This window comes from Vicia villosa, linkage group LG5 (assembly GCF_029867415.1).
Source record: "Vicia villosa cultivar HV-30 ecotype Madison, WI linkage group LG5, Vvil1.0, whole genome shotgun sequence".
Classification (NCBI taxonomy): Eukaryota; Viridiplantae; Streptophyta; class Magnoliopsida; order Fabales; family Fabaceae; genus Vicia; species Vicia villosa.
In genome coordinates, this window is record NC_081184.1 from 10623692 (window position 1) to 10645289 (window position 21598).

Consider the following 21598-nt stretch of genomic DNA (forward strand, 5'->3'; position numbering starts at 1 on the left):
AGGAACAAGAGGTTCATGAATTGCATTAAAATTTTAATTTTTTCCGATATAGTTGTGTGTATAATTCTTTATGGCCTTTCACCTCTTTATAAGTTGTTGGCAGACAAATGGATGATCCTTCTCACCTTTACCGAGAAAAATAGAGACATCTCAAAAATCACAAGTACCGTCATCCTCAAAATTGACTATATGTTCAATGTATTTGTGCATAAAATCCAACATCTCGTCGATGAATTGGATTTTTGGTAAAGGCGGTGAAGGAGGTGGTTTGCTAATGCAAACTCCCTTGAAAGCACTTTTTTAAGATTTTGAAGTAGGAAAATCCGAAAAAAGTTAGTCAACATGTTCAAAATAGGAAGAAGACTGCATCAATGAGTTGTCACTCAGTGTTGGTTTGACCTTCTTAGGAGCACATTTTGTTTTTACCAGTTGAGACAGTGATTTAAAATGAGTGGTTCTTGGATAAACACTCTTCCTTGTTTTGTCTTTGATGATGAGTTTCATATTATCATCGAATTTCAAAATTCTCTTTTGTATCACTTATCATTCGTTCAAGATAGAGATATTCGATTTACCATCCTTCATCACACAATCATCATCAAACCTGGGCCTTTTTCAGTGAGTGTAAACCTCATCCATTCGTATTGGGCTATCAAGTTTCACCTTATTTGAAATTAGACAATAACATTGGAGACCCAACATTTTCCTAAATGTGGAGCCACACTTTGAGCTTCCAGAACCTACGTTCTAAGCCCGTTTGACTTTGTGAAAAATAAAATCCAGTCCTGCTCGAGATATGTTGCTGACCAACTCAGGATAGAGATTGTTGTTTTTGAATCTATGTTCTAACATTGTAATGTTGCAACCAAATGATGTTTTTATATCGTTATACTGATTTTGGATAATTTGGCTCACAAAGTCTCAATCTCTACAAAAATCATCCTTACTATTTTCCAACCAATTATTCAGTGTAGTTTGGGCAGACTCAATTCGGTCCGTTGTTGAATTTCCAAGATGTCTAACGTAGTCGGTCCAAGCACAATCAATCTTCATCTGGTCTGGAATTGTACTTTCAATATATTTCAACAAATCTAGATATTTCACACACACCTTCTTGAAATGTATAATAACAGAGACATATAATTATCTTATAGAAGAATGTATTATATAATTCCATGCATTAATTATTCTATCCACTATCACGCTAGGTTTGACAATTATTTTGTCTACACCCTCAATTTGTTTGGTCCCCATTATGAGTTTAACTCGACATTGAACATTCTTTGTGATGCGATACCTACAAAGTAATCCATATGAAGTAAGAAACACCTTTGCAACCAAATTCATCAATGAGGCATCGCGGTCGGTGACAATGATTTTCGGCGTGTCTTCTTTATCCTTAACCATTATCCGACACACTTCTAAGTTCCAAGTAATGTCTTACTCTTAACGGTTACTCCATTCTCACACGTTCGATACCTAGACATAGTTGTTATCACCCAGAAGTTTCAACAATTGTTACATTTCAGTTCTATCTCTCATTAACGCCTTGTTGTTAACGACATGAATATTATATACTTGCTTCATGTTTGGGATATTTTTGAATCTTTTACGTTTCAAAGTTGCAAGTATTTTTTTGGACTAAACCATATTGAATGACATGTCCGAAATGATTTCCTTCTATTTTGACATAAGGCGAAATGCAATGGGATGAATGGCTAACTTGCCACACATGTCATGGTTATGTAAACCAAAAACCACATTAAATTTTCATTTATTATTTTCCAAAAGATAACCACACAAATTAAAGGGACACTCACATTTTCTTTAACCGGTGTCATCTCGTTTGAATTTCCGGAGAGAATATTTGTACTTCCCACTTCTTTCACATCTGATTGTCACAAATGCAACTATTATACCTGAACCATTATCGGAGCTTTCGATTACAACACCAAACCCAAATTTGAATGCCTCAGCGTGAATTCAATGGAACATATGATCATGAAACTCAAACTCTTGTCCATTTATAAATTGTTGGCCAACATTTACCTCCTTCACATCAACACGTTTGGATCTTGTAGACACTATAGGTTTGGGGAAAACATCAGGGTGTGCCATATCTAATCCAAACAATAACAGAAAATATTCAAAAGTAGATTGAAATGAACACTAAACAATTTCAAAAATGCACTTCCGTATGAATTCATCTAGAATTCGGAAATGCATTTTCGAACACAAGATAACCTTTTCAGCTCAAAAACCAAATTAATGTGAGCAATGCAAAATGAAATAATTGATCTTTACCTTGAATTCTAGATTCTTATGTTCCTTTTTATGTGATGATACACGATAATGATGTTTTGGGGTACAAATCTTGATTGAGAATGGAATGATTTTGAGACAAAATTGTGTTTGATCATGAGGAAGAAGTGCATGCAGGGTTCTGTTTCATTAGAAATCACATTTGACAATTTCATAAATGTACTTTTGCAATAGATTGAAATGCAAAGGTGGCAAGTTTTCAAATTTCTGCTTCACAAATCCGAAATGCACTTCCGGATTTATAACTGAGTTGTTACATTAAAAATACTTTGATAAGGTTGAGTCCGGAGAAGGACTATATTTTGGAGATTTTTTGGGTGAGACTCAGTTGGGGCATTTTTTTGGTGAAACTTAGGGTGCGCTCGAAAATACATTTCAGGAATCATAGGGGCATTTTTGGATTTTCATATGGTGTTTTTCCACGACATAAGAAGGCATAAGAAATTTCCAAATATTTTCTCAACTAAACACTTTATACCAGAGAGAGGTTAGCATAGCACAATGGACATACAAGTGATTCATCGAATATCCAAATGACCTAAAGAAACCACACAACCCATCCAAGAATTAGGTGACACAATTATGAGCTTAGACTGATTTTGTCTGGTAAGCAAGTTATCCGGCCGCAACTGCCAAGAGAAGGCCACCGCTTTAGAAGGTCCCAAGTTTTCCAGACCCTAGCCAACCCTTAAATCACCCGAGACGACCTCCCATCCTCACCCAACATCAAAACAGATAACATAGCATAGGTTGACCACACTAAGAGCCCCCTCAAAGAATTTAGAATCCATACCTAAGCATCTGTACAACCCTTATGAATCAACCCTGTAATTAAACAAGAAACTTCTCTAACAACTATACCTCCTATACAAGGAAAGGACGTCCCCACCCAAAAACCCAAAACCAATCATCGCCTACCCAACTCCCAATCAAACTCACTATAAATTAATTATGCTTCGAGATAAGGAACATTCTCTTGAAAGACACGCACAATAGCGATGACCCGGATCCAGACATCATGCCAATCTGGTTTTCATACCATCCCCCACACCTTACAAGAAGCAGTGAGCCAATCTGACAACTGACCAAGAGACAACCTAGGATTAGAAACCTCGCTCAACCAACAAGAGACCTTCTTACACATGATATCACTAACACTTAACGAGGACCTACTCACTTGACCAACATACCTATCAGAGATAATGTCTTTTGACAAAGTGGACCTCTCCTTAATCGCTCTCCACCTCCACTTACTTAAAATAAACTATTCATCGGTTTCATGTCCTTAACCATTAACCTTTCTTCACTATTTGGCGTGCAATCATCTTCCCACTTCACATAAGCAACTTTAGAGCCCCCCTTTTCGACCCTCCTTACAAGAACCTCCTCTGAAGCCCAACTAAATTCTTCTAAAAATTGACTAGGATCTTTAGTAAAAAAAGAGAAATAAAGATAGGGATCAAAATGAGAAATGAATTAAAAAATATCACCCTCCCACCAAGGCTCACAAACGTATTCCCTAATAGGAAATACTTGAGGAAACCATCTTAACCAGCGGGTACCAACTCCCCTCATTTCTAGGGTTTTCTCCCACTAGATGCCCTAAGAACTTAAAATGAAGAACACCATATCTACAATATAAATAGCCCTCATCAAGCTCAATAAATTCCCTCCCCAAATTAACCCCAAAGATACAACTTTTAGAGAAATTTAGCTTAAGACCATAAGCAGACTCAAAACTACTCAAAATTTCCTTAGTAGTCAACTGATTATCCATTGAAGGGACACCTAACAACCATAGTATCATCCGCATAATGAAGATGAGGTACCTCTAAGCTAGCCGAATCGACCTTAAACCCTGCAAACGCTCCCACCAAGCTAGCTTTTTTAAACGAGGCTTCCAAACCCTCCAAAACTAAAAGGAAAACAAAGAGAGCCAAAAGTTCCCCTCGTTTGAGCTCTCTTTGAATAATAACCTCCTCGTTTGGGCTGCTATTAACCAAAATCGAGATATCTCTTGGAAAAACATGGGCTTTAACCCAGGCTCTCCATCTCTCATTAAACCCAAGTTTCCTCATCCTATAGTCTAGGAAGGAAAATCTACCAGAGCCATAAGCCTTCTCAAATTACACTTCTAACACTTAGCATTCCTTCTTAAAAGCTCTCGCTAGTTAAACCACTTCATTTAGAGCCACCACTTCTTCCAACAACATCTTACCTTTGATAGAGGTGGATTGTTCCAGAGAGATGAGATGATCCTTAATTTATTCTAATCTAGAAGCAAACACCTTAACAACTAACTTATACAAAGAATCTAAAAGGGAAATGGGCCTAAAATCACTAAGCATCAAAGGAGAATCCACCTTCCGGATGAGGGCAACAAATTAAGCGTCAAACTCTTTCTCAAAAAACTGGTCAAACAACCCATAAATCTCCTTCTTTAAATGATCCTAGAACTTCTTGTAGAAATAAAAATTAAAAACATTTGAACTCGAACTTTTGCTCCCATCTAAACTAGCAATTGCCAAATCAACCTTTAAGGGGACAAACCTACCAGAAAGTCTCATCACCTCCTTTGAGGAGAGACAAGATTACTAAACTCCTTCAGGAAAAGGCCTAACGACTCTGGTCTTAGAGAATTGAATCTTGAAGTACTTGGAGACCTCCTTACACACTTTAGCCACCTTCTCCTCCCACTCACCCCAACCCGAAGTGTAGTAAACTATTCCTACGAGCTCTTTACCTAAAATTAACAAGCATGAAAATACCTTGTGTTTGCAATATCTTCTTTGAGCTAGACAATCCTCGAGTGTTGGAAAAGCTAAGTATCACTACAGTGCAAAACCTCTCTAAACTCTTGACAAACAACCCCGCCCTCAGATCCTAAATATTCAACTTGTCCAATAACTTCATAATTCTAAACATCACACTACCAAACTCCTCCTTATCAACATTTTAAGCTTATCCTCTAGAGATAACAACTTATCACTTAAAATTCAAGTCATCCCAGTTGCAATCTCACCATACAGGTAACAGTCTTGAACCAAAACATTGAAACCAAAGAACCCTGACAATAAACTATTAAACCTGAAGGGCTTGGACCCTAAAGGCTACCCTGACCGGCCACACTTCCTTCCAACTAGGAGAAAGTATAACCTTATCTAACCTACTCATCGAGACCTTGTTAAGTAAAACATATGAACTTTCTCCTCAATAGTGCCAAGTCCAACAAACCCATAACCTCAACAAAATCCCCAAACTGAAAAAACTCTGCCAAGCCTGAAACACGACCGTTTGACTAACCCCTTACCTTTTATGTGGGTCTCAAGACAACATTAAAATCATCGAGAAAACACTGCACATCCCACTCCAAAATACCACACGCAACAACCAGATGATCCCACATAACCCTCTTATCATCCAAAAAACACTTATCATAAACATTCACCACATAACATGGCAGTCTCCTCTTATCCAAATCTAAACTAACCCCCAGATAAACTTAACCCGAACGACTTTTTCTTCCAATCTAACTAATCTAAGCAACTCCTCATCATTAGATCCTACAAAAGAATACCCTACCACTTTAATTTTAGCAAAGACACGGGCAATATTCAACTAGCCTGGAATCGACCCCAACACACCATCATCACAAAAATAGGAAAGCAATACGAAATCAATGGATGAACCGGAGGGAAAGCAAACTTGATTACCTAGACCCACCCTCTGAAAAGCTGGATCTATCATCACCCACCTTGAGGGAAAGCAAACCTGATTACCTAGACCCACCCTCTTGATTACAACAAAAAAAAAATATCACCCACCTTCCTCCGACAAGCACTTGAGCCGCCCAATCCTCAAAATAGAGAGAAGAGAGAATCGTCAAATAATAATAATAATAATAATAATTATAATAATAATAATAAGAATAATAATAATAATAGTAATAATAATAATAATAATAATAATAGTAATAATAATAATAGTAATAATAATAATAATAATAATAATAATAATAATAATAATAATAATAATAATAATAATAATAATAATAATAGTAATAATAATAATAGTAATAATAATAATAGTAATAATAATAATAGTAATAATAATACTAATAATAATAATAGTAATAATAATAATAGTAATAATAATAATAGTAATAATAATAATAGTAATAATAATAATAGTAATAATAATAATAATAATAATAATAATAATAATAATAATAATAATAATAATAATAATAATAATAATAATAATAATAATAATAATAATAATAATAATAATAATAATAATAATAATAATAATAATAATAATAATAATAATAATAATAATAATAATAATAATAATAATAATAATAATAATAATAATAATAATAATAATAATAATAATAATAATAATAATAATAATAATAATAATAATAATAATAATAATAATAATAATAATAATAATAATAATAATAATAATAATAATAATAATAATAATAATAATAATAATAATAATAATAATAATAATAATAATAATAATAATAATAATAATAATAATAATAATAATAATAATAATAATAATAATAATAATAATAATAATAATAATAATAATAATAATAATAATAATAATAATAATAATAATAATAATAATAATAATAATAATAATAATAATAATAATAATAATAATAATAATAATAATAATAATAATAATAATAATAATAATAATAATAATAATAATAATAATAATAATAATAATAATAATAATAATAATAATAATAATAATAATAATAATAATAATAATAATAATAATAATAATAATAATAATAATAATAATAATAATAATAATAATAATAATAATAATAATAATAATAATAATAATAATAATAATAATAATAATAATAATAATAATAATAATAATAATAATAATAATAATAATAATAATAATAATAATAATAATAATAATAATAATAATAATAATAATAATAATAATAATAATAATAATAATAATAATAATAATAATAATAATAATAATAATAATAATAATAATAATAATAATAATAATAATAATAATAATAATAATAGGATTATTAATTCACCTTTTAGAAGTTATTGAAACAACTTCTTTGTGACTATAAAGTTAAAGAGGATTCTTTCACTTCATTTCTTAGTACTCATTTGATCAACGTCTAAGTCTTTTGATCTCAAAAACTCTACTCTACCCCAAAAATCGTATCAGAATATAGAACAAACAGTGGTATAGATTCTCATCTCTTACTTTCTCCTTTGAGGATAAAAAACACTAAGAAAAAACCATCACAAAGGTTCATTTCTTAATACTAAATCGCTTCACTCTTCCACACAATCACTCTATTTTTTATTTTTTTTAAAGAATATTCTTAGAGTTCTGAAGACGAATTTGAAGCTATCTGAATCTGGGGTTGTGTTATGAGTTATGATCATGATTTTGACTCATCTAGTGAACCTTTTTTATGTGTTTCAGATCCACAAGGATTAAGCCAGTAACAATGTCGTCTCAAAACCAAGCAGAGGAAGCACTAGTAACAAATCTGAATGAGACAGAACAAGAAGATGGAGAACAAGACAAATCCATGTCCAATTTCAAAAACTTCTTATGGCATGGTGGTTCTGTTTGGGATGCATGGTTTAGTTGTGCTTCAAATCAAGTAAATTATCACACACATATAAAAAAAAAAAACTAATTCTTTTTGTATAGTTTTTGCTTTATTATATAAATCTCAATTGTATCAAATTTTTATAGGTGGCTCAAGTGTTGTTGACACTTCCATATTCATTCTCCCAACTCGGTATGGTATCCGGCATTGTGTTTCAGATATTCTATGGCCTTGTTGGAAGCTGGACTGCATATTTAATCAGTGTTCTCTATGTTGAGTATCGTGCAAGAAAGGAAAAGGAAAATGTTAACTTCAAAAACCATGTCATCCAGGTTCTTTTTCTTCATTTAACATGACATCTTCTTTCTCGTATTTTAAATTGCAGCCATAGTAATGGTTTCGCGATAATTTTTTACATTACAGAGAATCGCAGTCAAATACAACTGACGTAGTTTCAATCACGCTTTTTTTTTAATCTAATCTGCGAATAAATTGCAACCATATTTTTTTTGTGAATTTCAGTGGTTTGAAGTTCTTGATGGATTACTAGGTAAATATTGGAAAGCATTGGGGCTAATCTTCAATTGTACTTTTCTTCTCTTTGGATCTGTAATACAGCTTATAGCATGTGCAAGGTAAGATCTTTGATTCATTTTTAAGATGTACTTTTAGTAATAAAAAATTGGTTTTTATTTGATTATTATATGACTAATTTTCTAATGTAGTGATTACAATTTGCAGTAACATATATTACATAAATGATAAACTAGACAAAAGAACATGGACATATATATTTGGAGCATGTTGTGCTACAACAGTTTTCATACCATCTTTCCATAATTACCGTATTTGGTCATTTCTTGGTCTTGGAATGACTACTTACACTGCTTGGTATCTTGCTATAGCTGCGATAGTTAATGGCCAGGTAAATGTTGATTTACCTTAACCTAGTTAAGGATGTTTCAAATGAAAATTTTCATGTTATAATATTTTATTTTTGTAAATCATGTTACAGATAGAAAATGTGGTACACTCTGGTCCAACAAAGCTGATATTGTACTTCACTGGAGCCACTAATATACTCTACACGTTTGGTGGACATGCTGTCACTGTGTAAGCATACTTCATAATTGAATAGCTTACAACAAATCCTTATTTAGTACTATTATTTATTTTTCTTATTTAGTACTATTATTTATTTTTCTTGATTTTTTGGGATTTTTACACTAATGCCACAAAGCTGTAAAAAAAAAATATCAAATTGCCATTTTTTTAAATGAAATTAATCAGATGCCACATATTCCAAGCACGTGCTTGACCATCCATTGGCCGAGCGTGCACTAAATTTATTTGCCTTCATCTGCTCGTCCAATCATTTGTCGAGCGGATAATTTCAGTGTTTGCTCGATCAATTGATAGTCGAGCACGTGCATGTAATGTGACATCTGAGTAATTTTATTTTTAAAAGGTGGCAATTTGGTATTTTTTCCAGCTTTATGGCATTAGTGTAAAAAATCCTGATTTTGTTGTGTTTAAAGTAAATGATGATGACATAAACTTACGTTGCAGAGAAATTATGCACGCCATGTGGAAACCTCAAAAATTCAAGTACATATATTTTTTGGCAACTTTGTACGTTTTTACATTAACGATTCCTTCTGCTGTTGCCGTTTATTGGGCTTTCGGTGATGAACTTCTAAACCACTCCAATGCTTTTGCTCTTCTCCCTCAAAGTGGATTTCGTGATGCGGCCGTTATCCTCATGCTTATTCATCAGGTAAAGTAATTAATCTTATAGTAAGTTTCGATACTCATCACTTTGTACAAAAAAATCATAAAATCCTATAACTATTACCCAAGAGCTTAAAGTAGTGCACTGTCAGTGTAAATTTTTTTACACAGTCAGTGGATCACGACCCTTGAAAATAAATACTTTAAATGTTATTTAAATAAAAAGTCAAACATTTATAAAAATTAACGGTTTGAATTTCACTGACAGTGTAAAACTGCTTTACACTGTCGGTGTATTTCCATTAAATCCATTACCCAAACTAACTTCAACTTTTACTTCCCTAAAATGGATGCAGTTTATCACATTTGGATTTGCATGTACTCCATTGTACTTTGTATGGGAGAAGGCTATTGGAATGCATGACACAAATAGTATTTGTTTGAGGGCATTGGTAAGATTACCAGTTGTGATACCTATATGGTTTTTGGCTATAATATTTCCCTTCTTTGGTCCCATAAATTCAGCTGTTGGAGCCTTACTTGTTAGCTTCACTGTCTACATCATTCCTGCCTTAGCCCATATGCTTACTTATAGAACAGCCTCAGCAAGAAAGGTATGTCCTAACTTTGAAATTGATATCACAAATAAACTATTACGCATTTTTAAATAAATTTTCGTTTATTTTAAAATTCAAAAATAAAATTTTGAAAACGTTTGTAATTTTTTAAAAATTTAAAATGAGATACTATTTTTTAATTTATCAATTTATTTTCATTGAAAATACAAGTAACAGAGCGAGTATGGAAACTTAAATATCGGTAGAATATGGATACGCTTAAATATCGGCAGATATATAATACTCTATCCAAATCGTCATCATTGTCTACCTTAAGAAAAACAAAGCATCTTTCATAGGTTCCACCACCATCTCATGTTATGGTACTTGTACCCTAGTATTAAATAGTGTGTTCAAATTCAGAATAAGATATATCTTACACATGTGAATTTCCTCCACTTATTCTTATGCATTATTTTGTTGTATGATATCTTGCAAACATATGTCACTATATTCACATGACCTAAAGAAAATGGTATGGCAAAAATGTGCAAAAGCATTTAAAGTTTTGATTTTGAAATATTACAAGAATTATGGCTGGTGTGGTGGGTCATTTTCCTTTAGTTGATACAGTTGGATTATTGTACTATGTCTCATGCCAAGCTGGTTGAAGTGACTAATCTCTAATCCATTGTGGTGGAAATGTGAAAAGAAGTATAAGGGGTGTCAAATTTTAACTGTTAATAGAAATGAATCAAACTGTCATATAAAATTAAGTAAAAATATTTAAAAATTATATGATATTACTTTTTCCTAAAAATTGCTTATTGTTTAAGAAAAAAAATTGAACATTTGATTTATTCCTATTAACGACTGAGATTTGATATAAAATTTTATACTTATATCTGGTGTCAACAAATCCTCACTCATTAAGTTATATCTCCTTATTTGCCATCTTTGTTGCTCCTTCTTCTTGAGATTTTTGCGAGAATTACAATAGTAGTAAAAAGGACTCCTAACTTGTCATATGTTTAGGTATATGTAGGGTCATGCCAAGGAAATGTAGGCCAAAAAACAATAATTGTTCTCAAAATAATAGAAATGTGATAATTAAAGAATGAAGATATTCACTTAAGAAATAGTGTACTATTTTATTTTTTTTGGTAACAAGAAATAGTGTACTATTTTTGCTAACAGCATAAAATAGAAGACTCATAATTGCAATAAAACCAAAATTATAAGTGTTTAAGCAATTTAAGTTTTTGAGTAAAAAAATTATAAATTGACATGATATTTGTTTGATAATTGAAAACATTCAAATGTTCCCCCAAACACACCCTAACTTAATTTATCTTCTCATTTTGCAGAATGCTGTTGAGAAGCCTCCTTTCTTCCTACGAAGTTGGACAGCTATATATGTCTTGAATGCATTCATAGTGGTATGGATTTTTGTGGTTGGATTTGGGTTTGGAGGATGGGCCAGCATGATCAACTTTATAAAACAAATTGACACTTTTGGACTATTTGCTAAGTGCTACCAATGCCCACTCCCAACACCTCCCCAAGCACCACCCCCTCGGGTCTATCTTCAAAGTCCAAATTACACAGTCAATTCAATATAGTTAAGTTAAGCTACGATCACATTTTCTTAACACTTTGTATTGTACATGAGGGAGTGAGGTAATAGTTGATTTGTTATATTTGTTATGTGATGCTTGGGGTTTGAACATTTTGTTCCATTGTTATATAGTTTTCAATTCCTTTAAGTTATTAAGTTGAACAAAAGTAGTGTGTCAAATGTTGTAATTCATTTTAGGCTTAAATATAATTTTCGTCCTTGTAAGTTAGCGTGTTTTTGATTTTCGTCCCTGTAAGTTATTTTTTTGGGTTTTAGTCCCTATATCTTACTTTTTGCTTGAGGTTTAGTCCCTAAAGCCAAAATCCGCAGGAAAATCTGCAGGTTACCTGCGGATTTTCTTGTGAATTTTCCTACGGATTTTGATTTTAGGGACTAAAACGAACGCGAAACTAAAATATAAGGACTAAAACCCAAAAAAATAACTTACAGGGACGAAAATCAAAAACACGCTAACTTACAGGGACGAAAAGTATATTTAAGCCTTCATTTTATAAGGAATGTAAAGGTCAATGAAATTGCTTCCCTCTCTCAAATCTCATATTCAAATCTTGTTTATGTTAATAATTGTTTGTTATGTTATTAATTTATATGTTGGATTAATTCATATAAATTTTTGTTTTTGAATTAATCAAGCTTAGGGCTAGGTATTGAAATTAAAAAAGAAATAAAAATTATATTGTGTTTGATTTTAGGTGTTGAAAATTGATTTTAAATAAAAAGAATTTGTTTCGTTATGGAATAAAATTTATTGGTAAATTGATAAGTTTGATTCTTGATGTGGTGGTGGAAGTATTCGGAGTGGTTGGGTAGGGATGGACATGTAAGGTTAACACACCAACGTCAAAATCAGATAGTTAACAAAGAAGGTGTAGTAGGAATTATGAATAAAATCCTACATTTAGTTGTTCATGTGATGGTATTATGTAATGGGCGATTAATGGGCCTTTTTTGCCATGGATTTGAGGCCGACCCAAAACAATTTCCCCTAAGGCTTGTTGTGACGTGGTGTATGAGAAGCCTTCCAAAGAGCTAGGTTAGACATGTCTAGTTTGATCCAGTCTTGAGAAGTAGAAATGATGGGAGAAAATTGCATTAAATGTCCATCTCCTCATAGAGAGTTTCATAGGTTTTCTTCACATGTGGTCCTAAGTTCATAGGATAGGGCGTGTCTCTTTCCAATAGAGTGCATGAGTGCACTCAAGTGTCGTTATAATTTGAGGTGTCATATAGACCGTTAATTTTCTATCGTCCATTTTATCTCAGTCTGTAGTGTTGATTCACTTTGTCTCTTTTATTATTGAAAGTTTCTCATCCAATCCCATTGGGGTCTTATACACCACACAAAATTCCAATTTTGCCCCTTGCTTCCGTACATACACATCCGGATGCACCCCATATTTTGAAAAAATTTGATTCCTTTCGTAGATGCATCTATGGAAGCGTATAAAATAAAAGAAAAAACAATTAATTTTACCTTATTTTCAATTAAAAAATACTTCCGTAGATGCATCTACGGAATGTGGTGAAAATAGAGTGTTCCGTAGGTGCATCTACGGAACAATCTGCTATTTTTTGAATTCATGTCATTTTCATTCAGAAACTCGATTTTTAAAGACATACATTTTCAGATTCAGTAATGCATTTTAAAGACAACAGTAGGTAGACCAATAAAAATACAATATATAAATAATGTCAGTCAAAGTGTCGAGTACATCATCAAATACATACAAAAATAAAATATAAACACATCATCAAATATAACTACTAAGTATGTCGGGTATCATCCTGCGCATCTTCTCTACATCCGCCTCCGCGTCCACCAAGGGCTCTGTTTGCTCTACCCATAGCGTCAAGTGTCCCACGGGTCCTGACACGATGTCGACGGTACAGAAATGCACTCTCTGCCAGCTTGATCATATCATCCAGCACACGCATATAGGAACTGGATGGAAGCTGATACTTGAGTTGACAACGTCTTCCAAACTCGGGATAAAGAAATACGTCAATTTGAAATTAGAAGGTTGAGAGAGTTTGAGTTTGAAAATGTGAAGAATGAGGGAGGGGAAAGGTCTGACACGAATTATAACGTCAAACCTTTTCGTAGATGCATCTACGGCAGTCAAACAAAAAAAAGGTGCTTCCAGAGATGCATCTACGAAAGCACAAGGACAATTTTGTCAATTCGGTGGTGCGCCTCATTCCTATGAGATGGGTTAAGAAATCTTCTTATTATTTAAAGGTTTCTTCAGCCTTTAAAACAATTATGTTTCCCACTTATAACTGAACTCTACTCTTTGCAAAACTTTTCTTCTTCTTCTTTTTCTCTCTTGAACTTCGGTGATTCCTAATCTTGCCACATTCTTTTCCTTTTTGGGTCCATCTTTCCTAGTGTGTCCCCTTTATCAAGTTCCTCTCGCTCTAAGTAATTTATTCGCCTCATCTCTTATCCAGTTACCATTTTCTAACCCTTTACTTTGCATTTAAAATAAAATTTTTTAAAATGCAACCTCATTATTTCTACTAAAGGTAAGCATAAGTAATATATAACATACATAAGATAAAATAAATAAAACTAAAATAAAAATTCATTCAATTATAATAATTTATTGTAAACTTATTTATTTATTCATTGATTTGTATATTACTAATTATAACATAAATTAAATTGCTAATAGCAGCTCATGGAATTATCATGGCAACGAGTTAAGTTGTCATTAATCACCAACAGTCACTATGCTAAAAAGATCTACGAAAGCGTTTTTTTGGCTTTAAAAGCGCTGCTGTAGGTGGCGCTGCTATAGGTTTTAGCAGCGCTTTTTTTTTTAAGCAAAAGCGCTGTCGTAGGTAGGCCTAAGGCATCGCTTTTTCTTGAAAAGCGCTTTCATATATAGGCCTAAGGCAGCGCTTTCCCTTGAAAAGCGCTTTCGTAGGTGGGTCTTTAGCAGCTCTTTTCTTTAGAAAGCGCTTTCGTAGGTAGCCTTTAGTAGCACTTTTTTTTAGCTTTTATGCTTTCTATTATCATTTTAGGCAGCGCTTTTTGTTAAAAAGCGCTTTCGCAGGTATGCCTTTAAGAGCGTTTTTAAAAGTGTTGTCGTTGCTAAACACAATATTTTAAAGTGCAACCTGTAATTTAAGCCTCCCAGTTCGACCTGTAATTTATTTAGAAATAACAACCTGTAATATTTTTGGAACTAATCCCTAAACCTGTAATTCAAGCCTTATATATACCATTATTTCAACAAAAACCCGTATGTAGGACATTATATACCATTATATACCAATATAATACCATTATAATCCAAAATAAAATCTATACACCATTATAGATCAATTCACATATGTTTGCAACATATACATATAAATAAATCATCTCTAACATAACTAAATCAGAATAAGCCCGAAATTCTCAAAATCTGACGAGCGGACGGTCCAGGTCTTGCAAAGTATGAACAGAACAACACGGTCAATCAAATTAACTTTGCTCAAACACAATTAAAGGCTCCAACACAAAGTCATTATCAAAACCCGTCACACAATAATGTATTCATAACACTTTTCACACAATAATGTGTTCATACCTATACGATTCTTTGCTGAATATAAAATTGACACAATTCCTCTTTGATTTCTTCCAACTTATGTCTCGTGTAAGAAGCAGAATAGAATTCATCAAAGTACTACATAACGAAAACATAATATGCATGATTTAGTTAAATGTAATAAATTATAAGAAATTTTCCTAAATAAATCCATACCGTGATTGGAATCTCTAATTGATTCATTTGAAGGATTTCTTTCAAAAACCTCAAAATATAGTATCCGCAATATGTACTATTTCGCTGTTGCGGACACTACTTAGAAAAACAAGTAAGATTTTATAGTTGTCTTGTTTTATGAAGTAGCATAACTATTATAAGCAAAATTGTAAAAATTAATGTACCTGCACTTTGATCTAAGTAATGTTGTTTGATTTAATCTGTGATACATGTGCGTCTCTTTGACTTCAGAATACTTGTATTGATCTAACAAATTAAAAGCATATATTTAGATCAATATCATAAATAATTAAATATATAAATATACATGAATATTTAGAACGATCTCACTTACCTATCAATCATTTTCTTCATATCCGGATAATTAGTCCACTCACCATCTACCAAATTCAGATAATAGACCATTTCTTTTATAGGATCGATAGCAAGCAACAAGCAGTGTGCTCTATAAATTAAATCAAAAGTTTATATGAAAATTTTGCTACGCAAAAAAAACAAAGATTAGATGAACCAAGAATGAAAAACTAACCCTATTGGTCGAGTATTATACGCCCAAAGATACAAGCTTTCTGTATTGTCGGTGGCCATGAATCTCTCAACTAAGCGCTGTCTAACTGAATCCGGTTCTCTATCAATTGTCGCTCCGCTGACATGGGAGGAAGACACGAAATGGAATCTGTTTGACAATTCAGTCCAGTGAATCATTTTGTCATACAACAACCTTAAATAAAAACATAATAAACATTAGACTATTTTCATTGAAATGTGTAAATAAATTTTTCAACTAATTAAATAATATATTCATCGGATTACCGGATGTATGAGTGAATATTACCGACGCCTAATTGTTCATGCTTAAAAATCTCTTCGATGTCCTCTAGTGCAACTCTTTCGGGGAATTCAAAACCAAAGACAACTTCATCCATATTAATTTCACGAATAGTACCTGCCGTCAAATATGACATATCCACAAGTGTTCCAAGCGTCTGCCGGTATCGAGGCACAAAAGCACCTCTTTTTGCCAAGGCCTTCGGAGGACCCTTTTCCTTTTCCTTGGGTGGTACGCTACGAATTTGCTGGCTCACTTGTTGTGACCCTTGAGCAGATACCTAAAAATCATATAATTTAGGTAAATTATAAAATCATGCAGTTTTAGATTCAGATCATATAATTAACATTTTAAATGTACATCTTTTAGTGATGCAACAGACTCGTCGTGTTGCAAAATACCTTTACCCTTAATTGCGGGTTTTGAAGGAGTCTAAAATTATCATGTAAAAAATAATTAACGTAACGGTTCATAATTGACATTTGAAAACTAAATGATTCATAATGGTTTTCAACATACCTCATCATCAATGAAAATGAGTTCCAAGGGCCATGCAATAAATGACCCTATTGCATCTCGCAACAATGTTGTCTCTGAGACCATGTCAGGTACCGGTAGCAATGCATCATGATCTAATACAACATAAACTGATACTTTCAGGTGTCCATCCGAGAGCGGTCTATGGTGAAGTAAATCTCCCAAAGTGTTGTGCATTTTCCCTTACCAACTAGGCAATAATTCGGTGACGATAAGTATAGTTGGCAAGATGAAACGCCCTAAACCAATAATAAATATGTTACTGTTAATTCAATAACAGAAAGAGGTGGAAAAAAAGCGAAACTTGAACAATATAGAGTCATTATCATTACAGAAATAGAACAACTGTAAGAAAAAATAATTTATAATTACCTCGGGAAATTTTTTTTGATTGTTGATACTAGCTTTATCACTAGTTTCTTTCACCGATGAAGTATTGCACTTTTCCCTCACATATATCTCTTTATCAGTTTGCAATTCAGAGACTTGTGCTTGTAAATCCTACAATTTTTGCATCACTTCTTCGTTGGTAGGATTTCGTCTCCTAGGATGCTTATAGAAAGAGGTTGGAGTCACACCATGACCTTAACCCCTCACCCGACCGGGATACTCAGGAACATCTAGTGCTCTACTAAGTATATATGCTCCTATTGTCCTGGTCCTCACCGGTGGATACCGATTGCGACATGGTCTCCTGTAATTCATTTACATTTCGAAAATTATTAGTGGAGATAAAAATCAATTATATATTAATAAACATTTGATTTAATTAAAGACACAATGTAGCTTGTCAACTTTGCAGCATTAGTACCAATTGCTTGGTTATCGGGATTCCATTCTAAATTATATATTAACATTTTGTCTCTATCTCGAATGATTCCCTTCATAATGGTGATGCCTCGTGCAAATTCTCTTGCTGAAGTATCAACTGGAGGATTTTTATCAGGAGCATCTCTATCTTGTGAGTTTTGTTGTGAGTTTTCTTGATTACTAGCCATTTGACCTGTATCAAACAAACTAAAGCACATTAGTACACTATTACTATTTAAACATGTATACAAGTCAAATGGAAGTCAAAGTAACTATGTACAAGTAAATCGAAATCAAAATCGGAATAGGTTTCAAAAAAGAAAGTTGACGGAATTGAACGAAAGTTACATGGCTATGGTAAAATGTCCTCACGAACTAAAAAATGAAGTCGGTTTTCCGAAATTCAGACCCTAAGCCCGAATTTTGATTATGGACAGAAGAAAAACCGATAAAAAACAATCCTGAAATGCAAAGATAAATGCATGAGCAGCTCCGGAATCGTCAAAATAGTAAAGTTACATGTAAAGAAGTCGACAAACGGATACATGGTTCAAAAGCTATGTACAAAACAAAAATATGCACCAAAATTGGATATTTGTGTCATTTTCCGATTATCTCTAGTTGTGGGAAGAGATGAAGATTAAGAGCAAATTCTCCATGAAGAAACTATATGACATGATCATGGTTGAAGATGTTAATGTCAATTAAAGCCATTTGATACAACACAACTATGCAAGACCAAGAGTTGTCCTTTGCTTATGGTTGGCATGTTATGAGAGACTTGCAACCAAAACAAGATTGAAGAAACTTGGTATTCTACTGGAGAAGCAGTGCAGTCTGTACTGTTAGGCAATTGAGACTATATATCACTTGATATTTGTGTTGGGTTAGGTTGATATATATTGAAGAAGTCCCACATTGCTTATTTTTGTGAAGGTGGAGGGAGTCCAAATAATATATATATATATATATATATATATATATATATATATATATATATATATATATTCAAGTTTTTCTTTACAAGAAGCGTCAGTCAAAAGCACTTTAAGTTTGTATTTGACTTTCTCTGTTCTCTTATGCTCTTGTATTAGAGTGTTGTGAGATGTAGTTAAATACTTTAATGGAGGGTGTGTGTATACTAGGGGCATGGGTTAGTGGAGGTTATATTATGTGTTGTAATAATTTTCACATAATGTTATTCTATGGTAGTCATTTGACAACGGTCGTGGTTTTTTCTCCGATTTTAGAGTTTCCACGTTAATATCTTGTATTGTTATTTTGTTCCTCTTTTTTCTCTATGTTGTTATTTTCCCAACATCTGATATGAGAGTCTTTGTTTCGATATGGGGATAAGTGTTCTTAGTATGCTATGTTGTTGCAGCTTTGTCTGATCTTCCACATCATAAAAGAAGGATGATGTTGTGAAAGAGTTGTTTAGCTGCAGTCACATGTACGGCTGTGCAGTTTTGGCTAGAGAAAATTGATGGAAGAATTGTTTTTAACTTTTGGAAAGTTCAAGTCAAGATGTATTGATACAATCAAGATTATACAAAATGGAAGATTATGTTGATGGTTGAAGAGCTTCCTACCAACAAGGAAGTTGCACCATAAAGTTTCAACCTAGTTTTCGGCAAGTGAAAATTCTTGAAGTGGTTTAATTTCAATTGAAGTATACTCTTCTTTAGGTGGAGTATGATAGTTTTTAAAACTATAATTGTCGATGAAGAGAATGTGAAAATTCCTGGAGTGGTGTAACTTCAAGTGACTATACTCTTTATGGTGGAGTATGATTGTCGGTGAAGTCAATGAAACTTAATATATTATTTTTAATCAAGGTGGAGATTACTGAATTTCATTGAAAATATATATGTTGAAGAAGTCCCACATTGCTTATTTTTGGATGTATAGAAAAGTCAAGATATTTGACACTTTAGAGGATAATACAAAGATAGCTAAGAATACCATAAACATTATATTGTATAGAGGGTGCATGATGTCCAAATATAGGAGCAAACTTGCATTACTCATGATGTAAGAATGCTATTTTTTGTCTTTGTATGAGCTGGATCAATTGATCGTGTTGGTTTGTTACTGTTTCTTTTGAAATATATATAATCTTTAATTTATAAAAAAACATAAATTAAATTATTTTAAGTTAGTTAAACATATTTTAACAAGAAAAATGAAATAAAAATTACAAATAAAAATACATAATTATTAAGAATAGTAACATTCATTCCTTCAATTTGTAACAATTTGGTTATTGATTCATTATTGTTGTTGTTGGTACCCTAATATTATGTAGCATTAAATAAGTTTTTGGTCCCTATAAATATTGCAGTTTCATTTTTTTAGTTCCTCCTTGCCTTTAGACAATGATTTTTACAAAAAAACTGTTACGAAAACTCAAGATGGACTTAAAATGAAACTAGAATATTTATAGGGACCAAAATCTTATTTAACCCTATTATTTATTACTTAATTATCCTTCGACTTAAAACGGCTCTAATTCATTATTTTTTACTACAACATTATTCACCACTCTATCACACAAATTATTTAATTCTTTTATTGAATTAATATCTAATAATTTATATTAAATTTAATGAGTAGTCCAAAATATTTCTTTATCAAAATTTTAATTCATTAATTTTTTGAAATTTTAATTCACCAAATTTTTTAACACTCATGGCTTAAAGAAAATTTAGAAAGTAATAATTTTTTTTTTAAAAATATACAACCTCATTTTTATTATTTTGTAAGCACAAGTTAAATAATTCTTTTTTAAAACTACTCCCTCATTGTTATTATTCAATTACATAAATAACAAAAATATTCAAATATCATTGTTTGCTAAAAGTTAATTAAAAAATTAATTAAGTTACCAACAATTTATTACAACATAAATGATATTAAATTTTAAAGGTTAGGACATATTTATTATTTAATATTTAACCGACAAAATAAATGTACTCATGAGTTTACTATAAATAGATTTTATTCTTCTTGCAATTTAAAAATAAATATTTAACAAATAATCTAAATTATATACAAACAATTAATCTAAATGCAATTAAAAATACTAAAACAAATACTCTATTTAGCAAGCCATATTTTAAGCTTATAGCTTATAAGCTTGTATGATAATAAAAGCATATTCTAATTGTTATTTTAGGTCACTACACAAATTCAATGGGAGAAGGTATTGTACCACACACAATGGGCAAAAACACTTTCAACAATTCAATGGATGAAAATATTTTTTAAGAGCTTAAAGGTAGTGCATTGTCGGTGTAACATATTTTACACGGTTAGTGCATCACAACCCTTAAAAAGAAATGTTTTATATATGATTTAAAGAAAAATTCAAACGTCTACAAAATTTAACGGTTATAATTTTACTGACAGTGTAAAACTGCTTTACACTGTCCGTGTATTTCCATTAAATTCATTTTTTTATAACTATTTTTAGTTTTTTCTCAATATTTTACTCTTATATATATTTTAATATAAAATTTTAATTTAAGATAAATTTATTAAACACGGTACTATTAGTATTATCTATTAATATTATGTTATAATTAAAAGCTTATGTCTTTCTTTTAGTTGACACATAATTTTCTAAAATTATTATTTTTGTATTATTAAATAATCATTTTGTTATAATATTTCAAGTATAGCTTTTACGATTTTACCAAAGATCCGTGGTCTTGTATGTCGTAACTTTATTTGATTTGTAATTTCGTTTTATATTTGGACGGTTGTTGTTCG

General features: G+C 31.7%; 1 protein-coding gene across 2 annotated transcripts; it reads left to right on the top strand.

The window, feature by feature from the left end:
• Nucleotides 1–7439: 7439 nt before the first annotated feature.
• Nucleotides 7440–12405, top strand: LOC131601314 (auxin transporter-like protein 4). Of its 2 annotated transcripts, none has more exons than XM_058873098.1 (9): nucleotides 7440–7566; nucleotides 7813–7996; nucleotides 8092–8277; nucleotides 8468–8580; nucleotides 8687–8870; nucleotides 8961–9058; nucleotides 9515–9722; nucleotides 10033–10290; nucleotides 11601–12405. In XM_058873098.1, the coding sequence occupies exons 2-9, from the start codon at nucleotides 7838–7840 to the stop codon at nucleotides 11853–11855; spliced, it is 1461 nt and encodes a 486-aa protein (XP_058729081.1). In that variant the 5' UTR covers nucleotides 7440–7566; nucleotides 7813–7837; the 3' UTR covers nucleotides 11856–12405. The 2 variants fall into 2 exon arrangements, with proteins under 2 accessions (XP_058729081.1, XP_058729082.1); XM_058873099.1 differs by having other exon boundaries at nucleotides 7474–7633.
• Nucleotides 12406–21598: the final 9193 nt, after the last annotated feature.

Excerpts from the sequence above, each read along its gene's own strand:
- LOC131601314 (XM_058873098.1), top strand. The coding sequence starts at position 7,838 with ATGTCGTCTCAAAACCAAGCAGAGGAAGCACTAGTAACAAATCTGAAT. Across the intron at positions 8,278-8,467 it reads TCAAAAACCATGTCATCCAG|TGGTTTGAAGTTCTTGATGG; the intron begins GTTCTTTTTCTT and ends TGTGAATTTCAG. Across the intron at positions 8,871-8,960 it reads CTGCGATAGTTAATGGCCAG|ATAGAAAATGTGGTACACTC; the intron begins GTAAATGTTGAT and ends ATCATGTTACAG.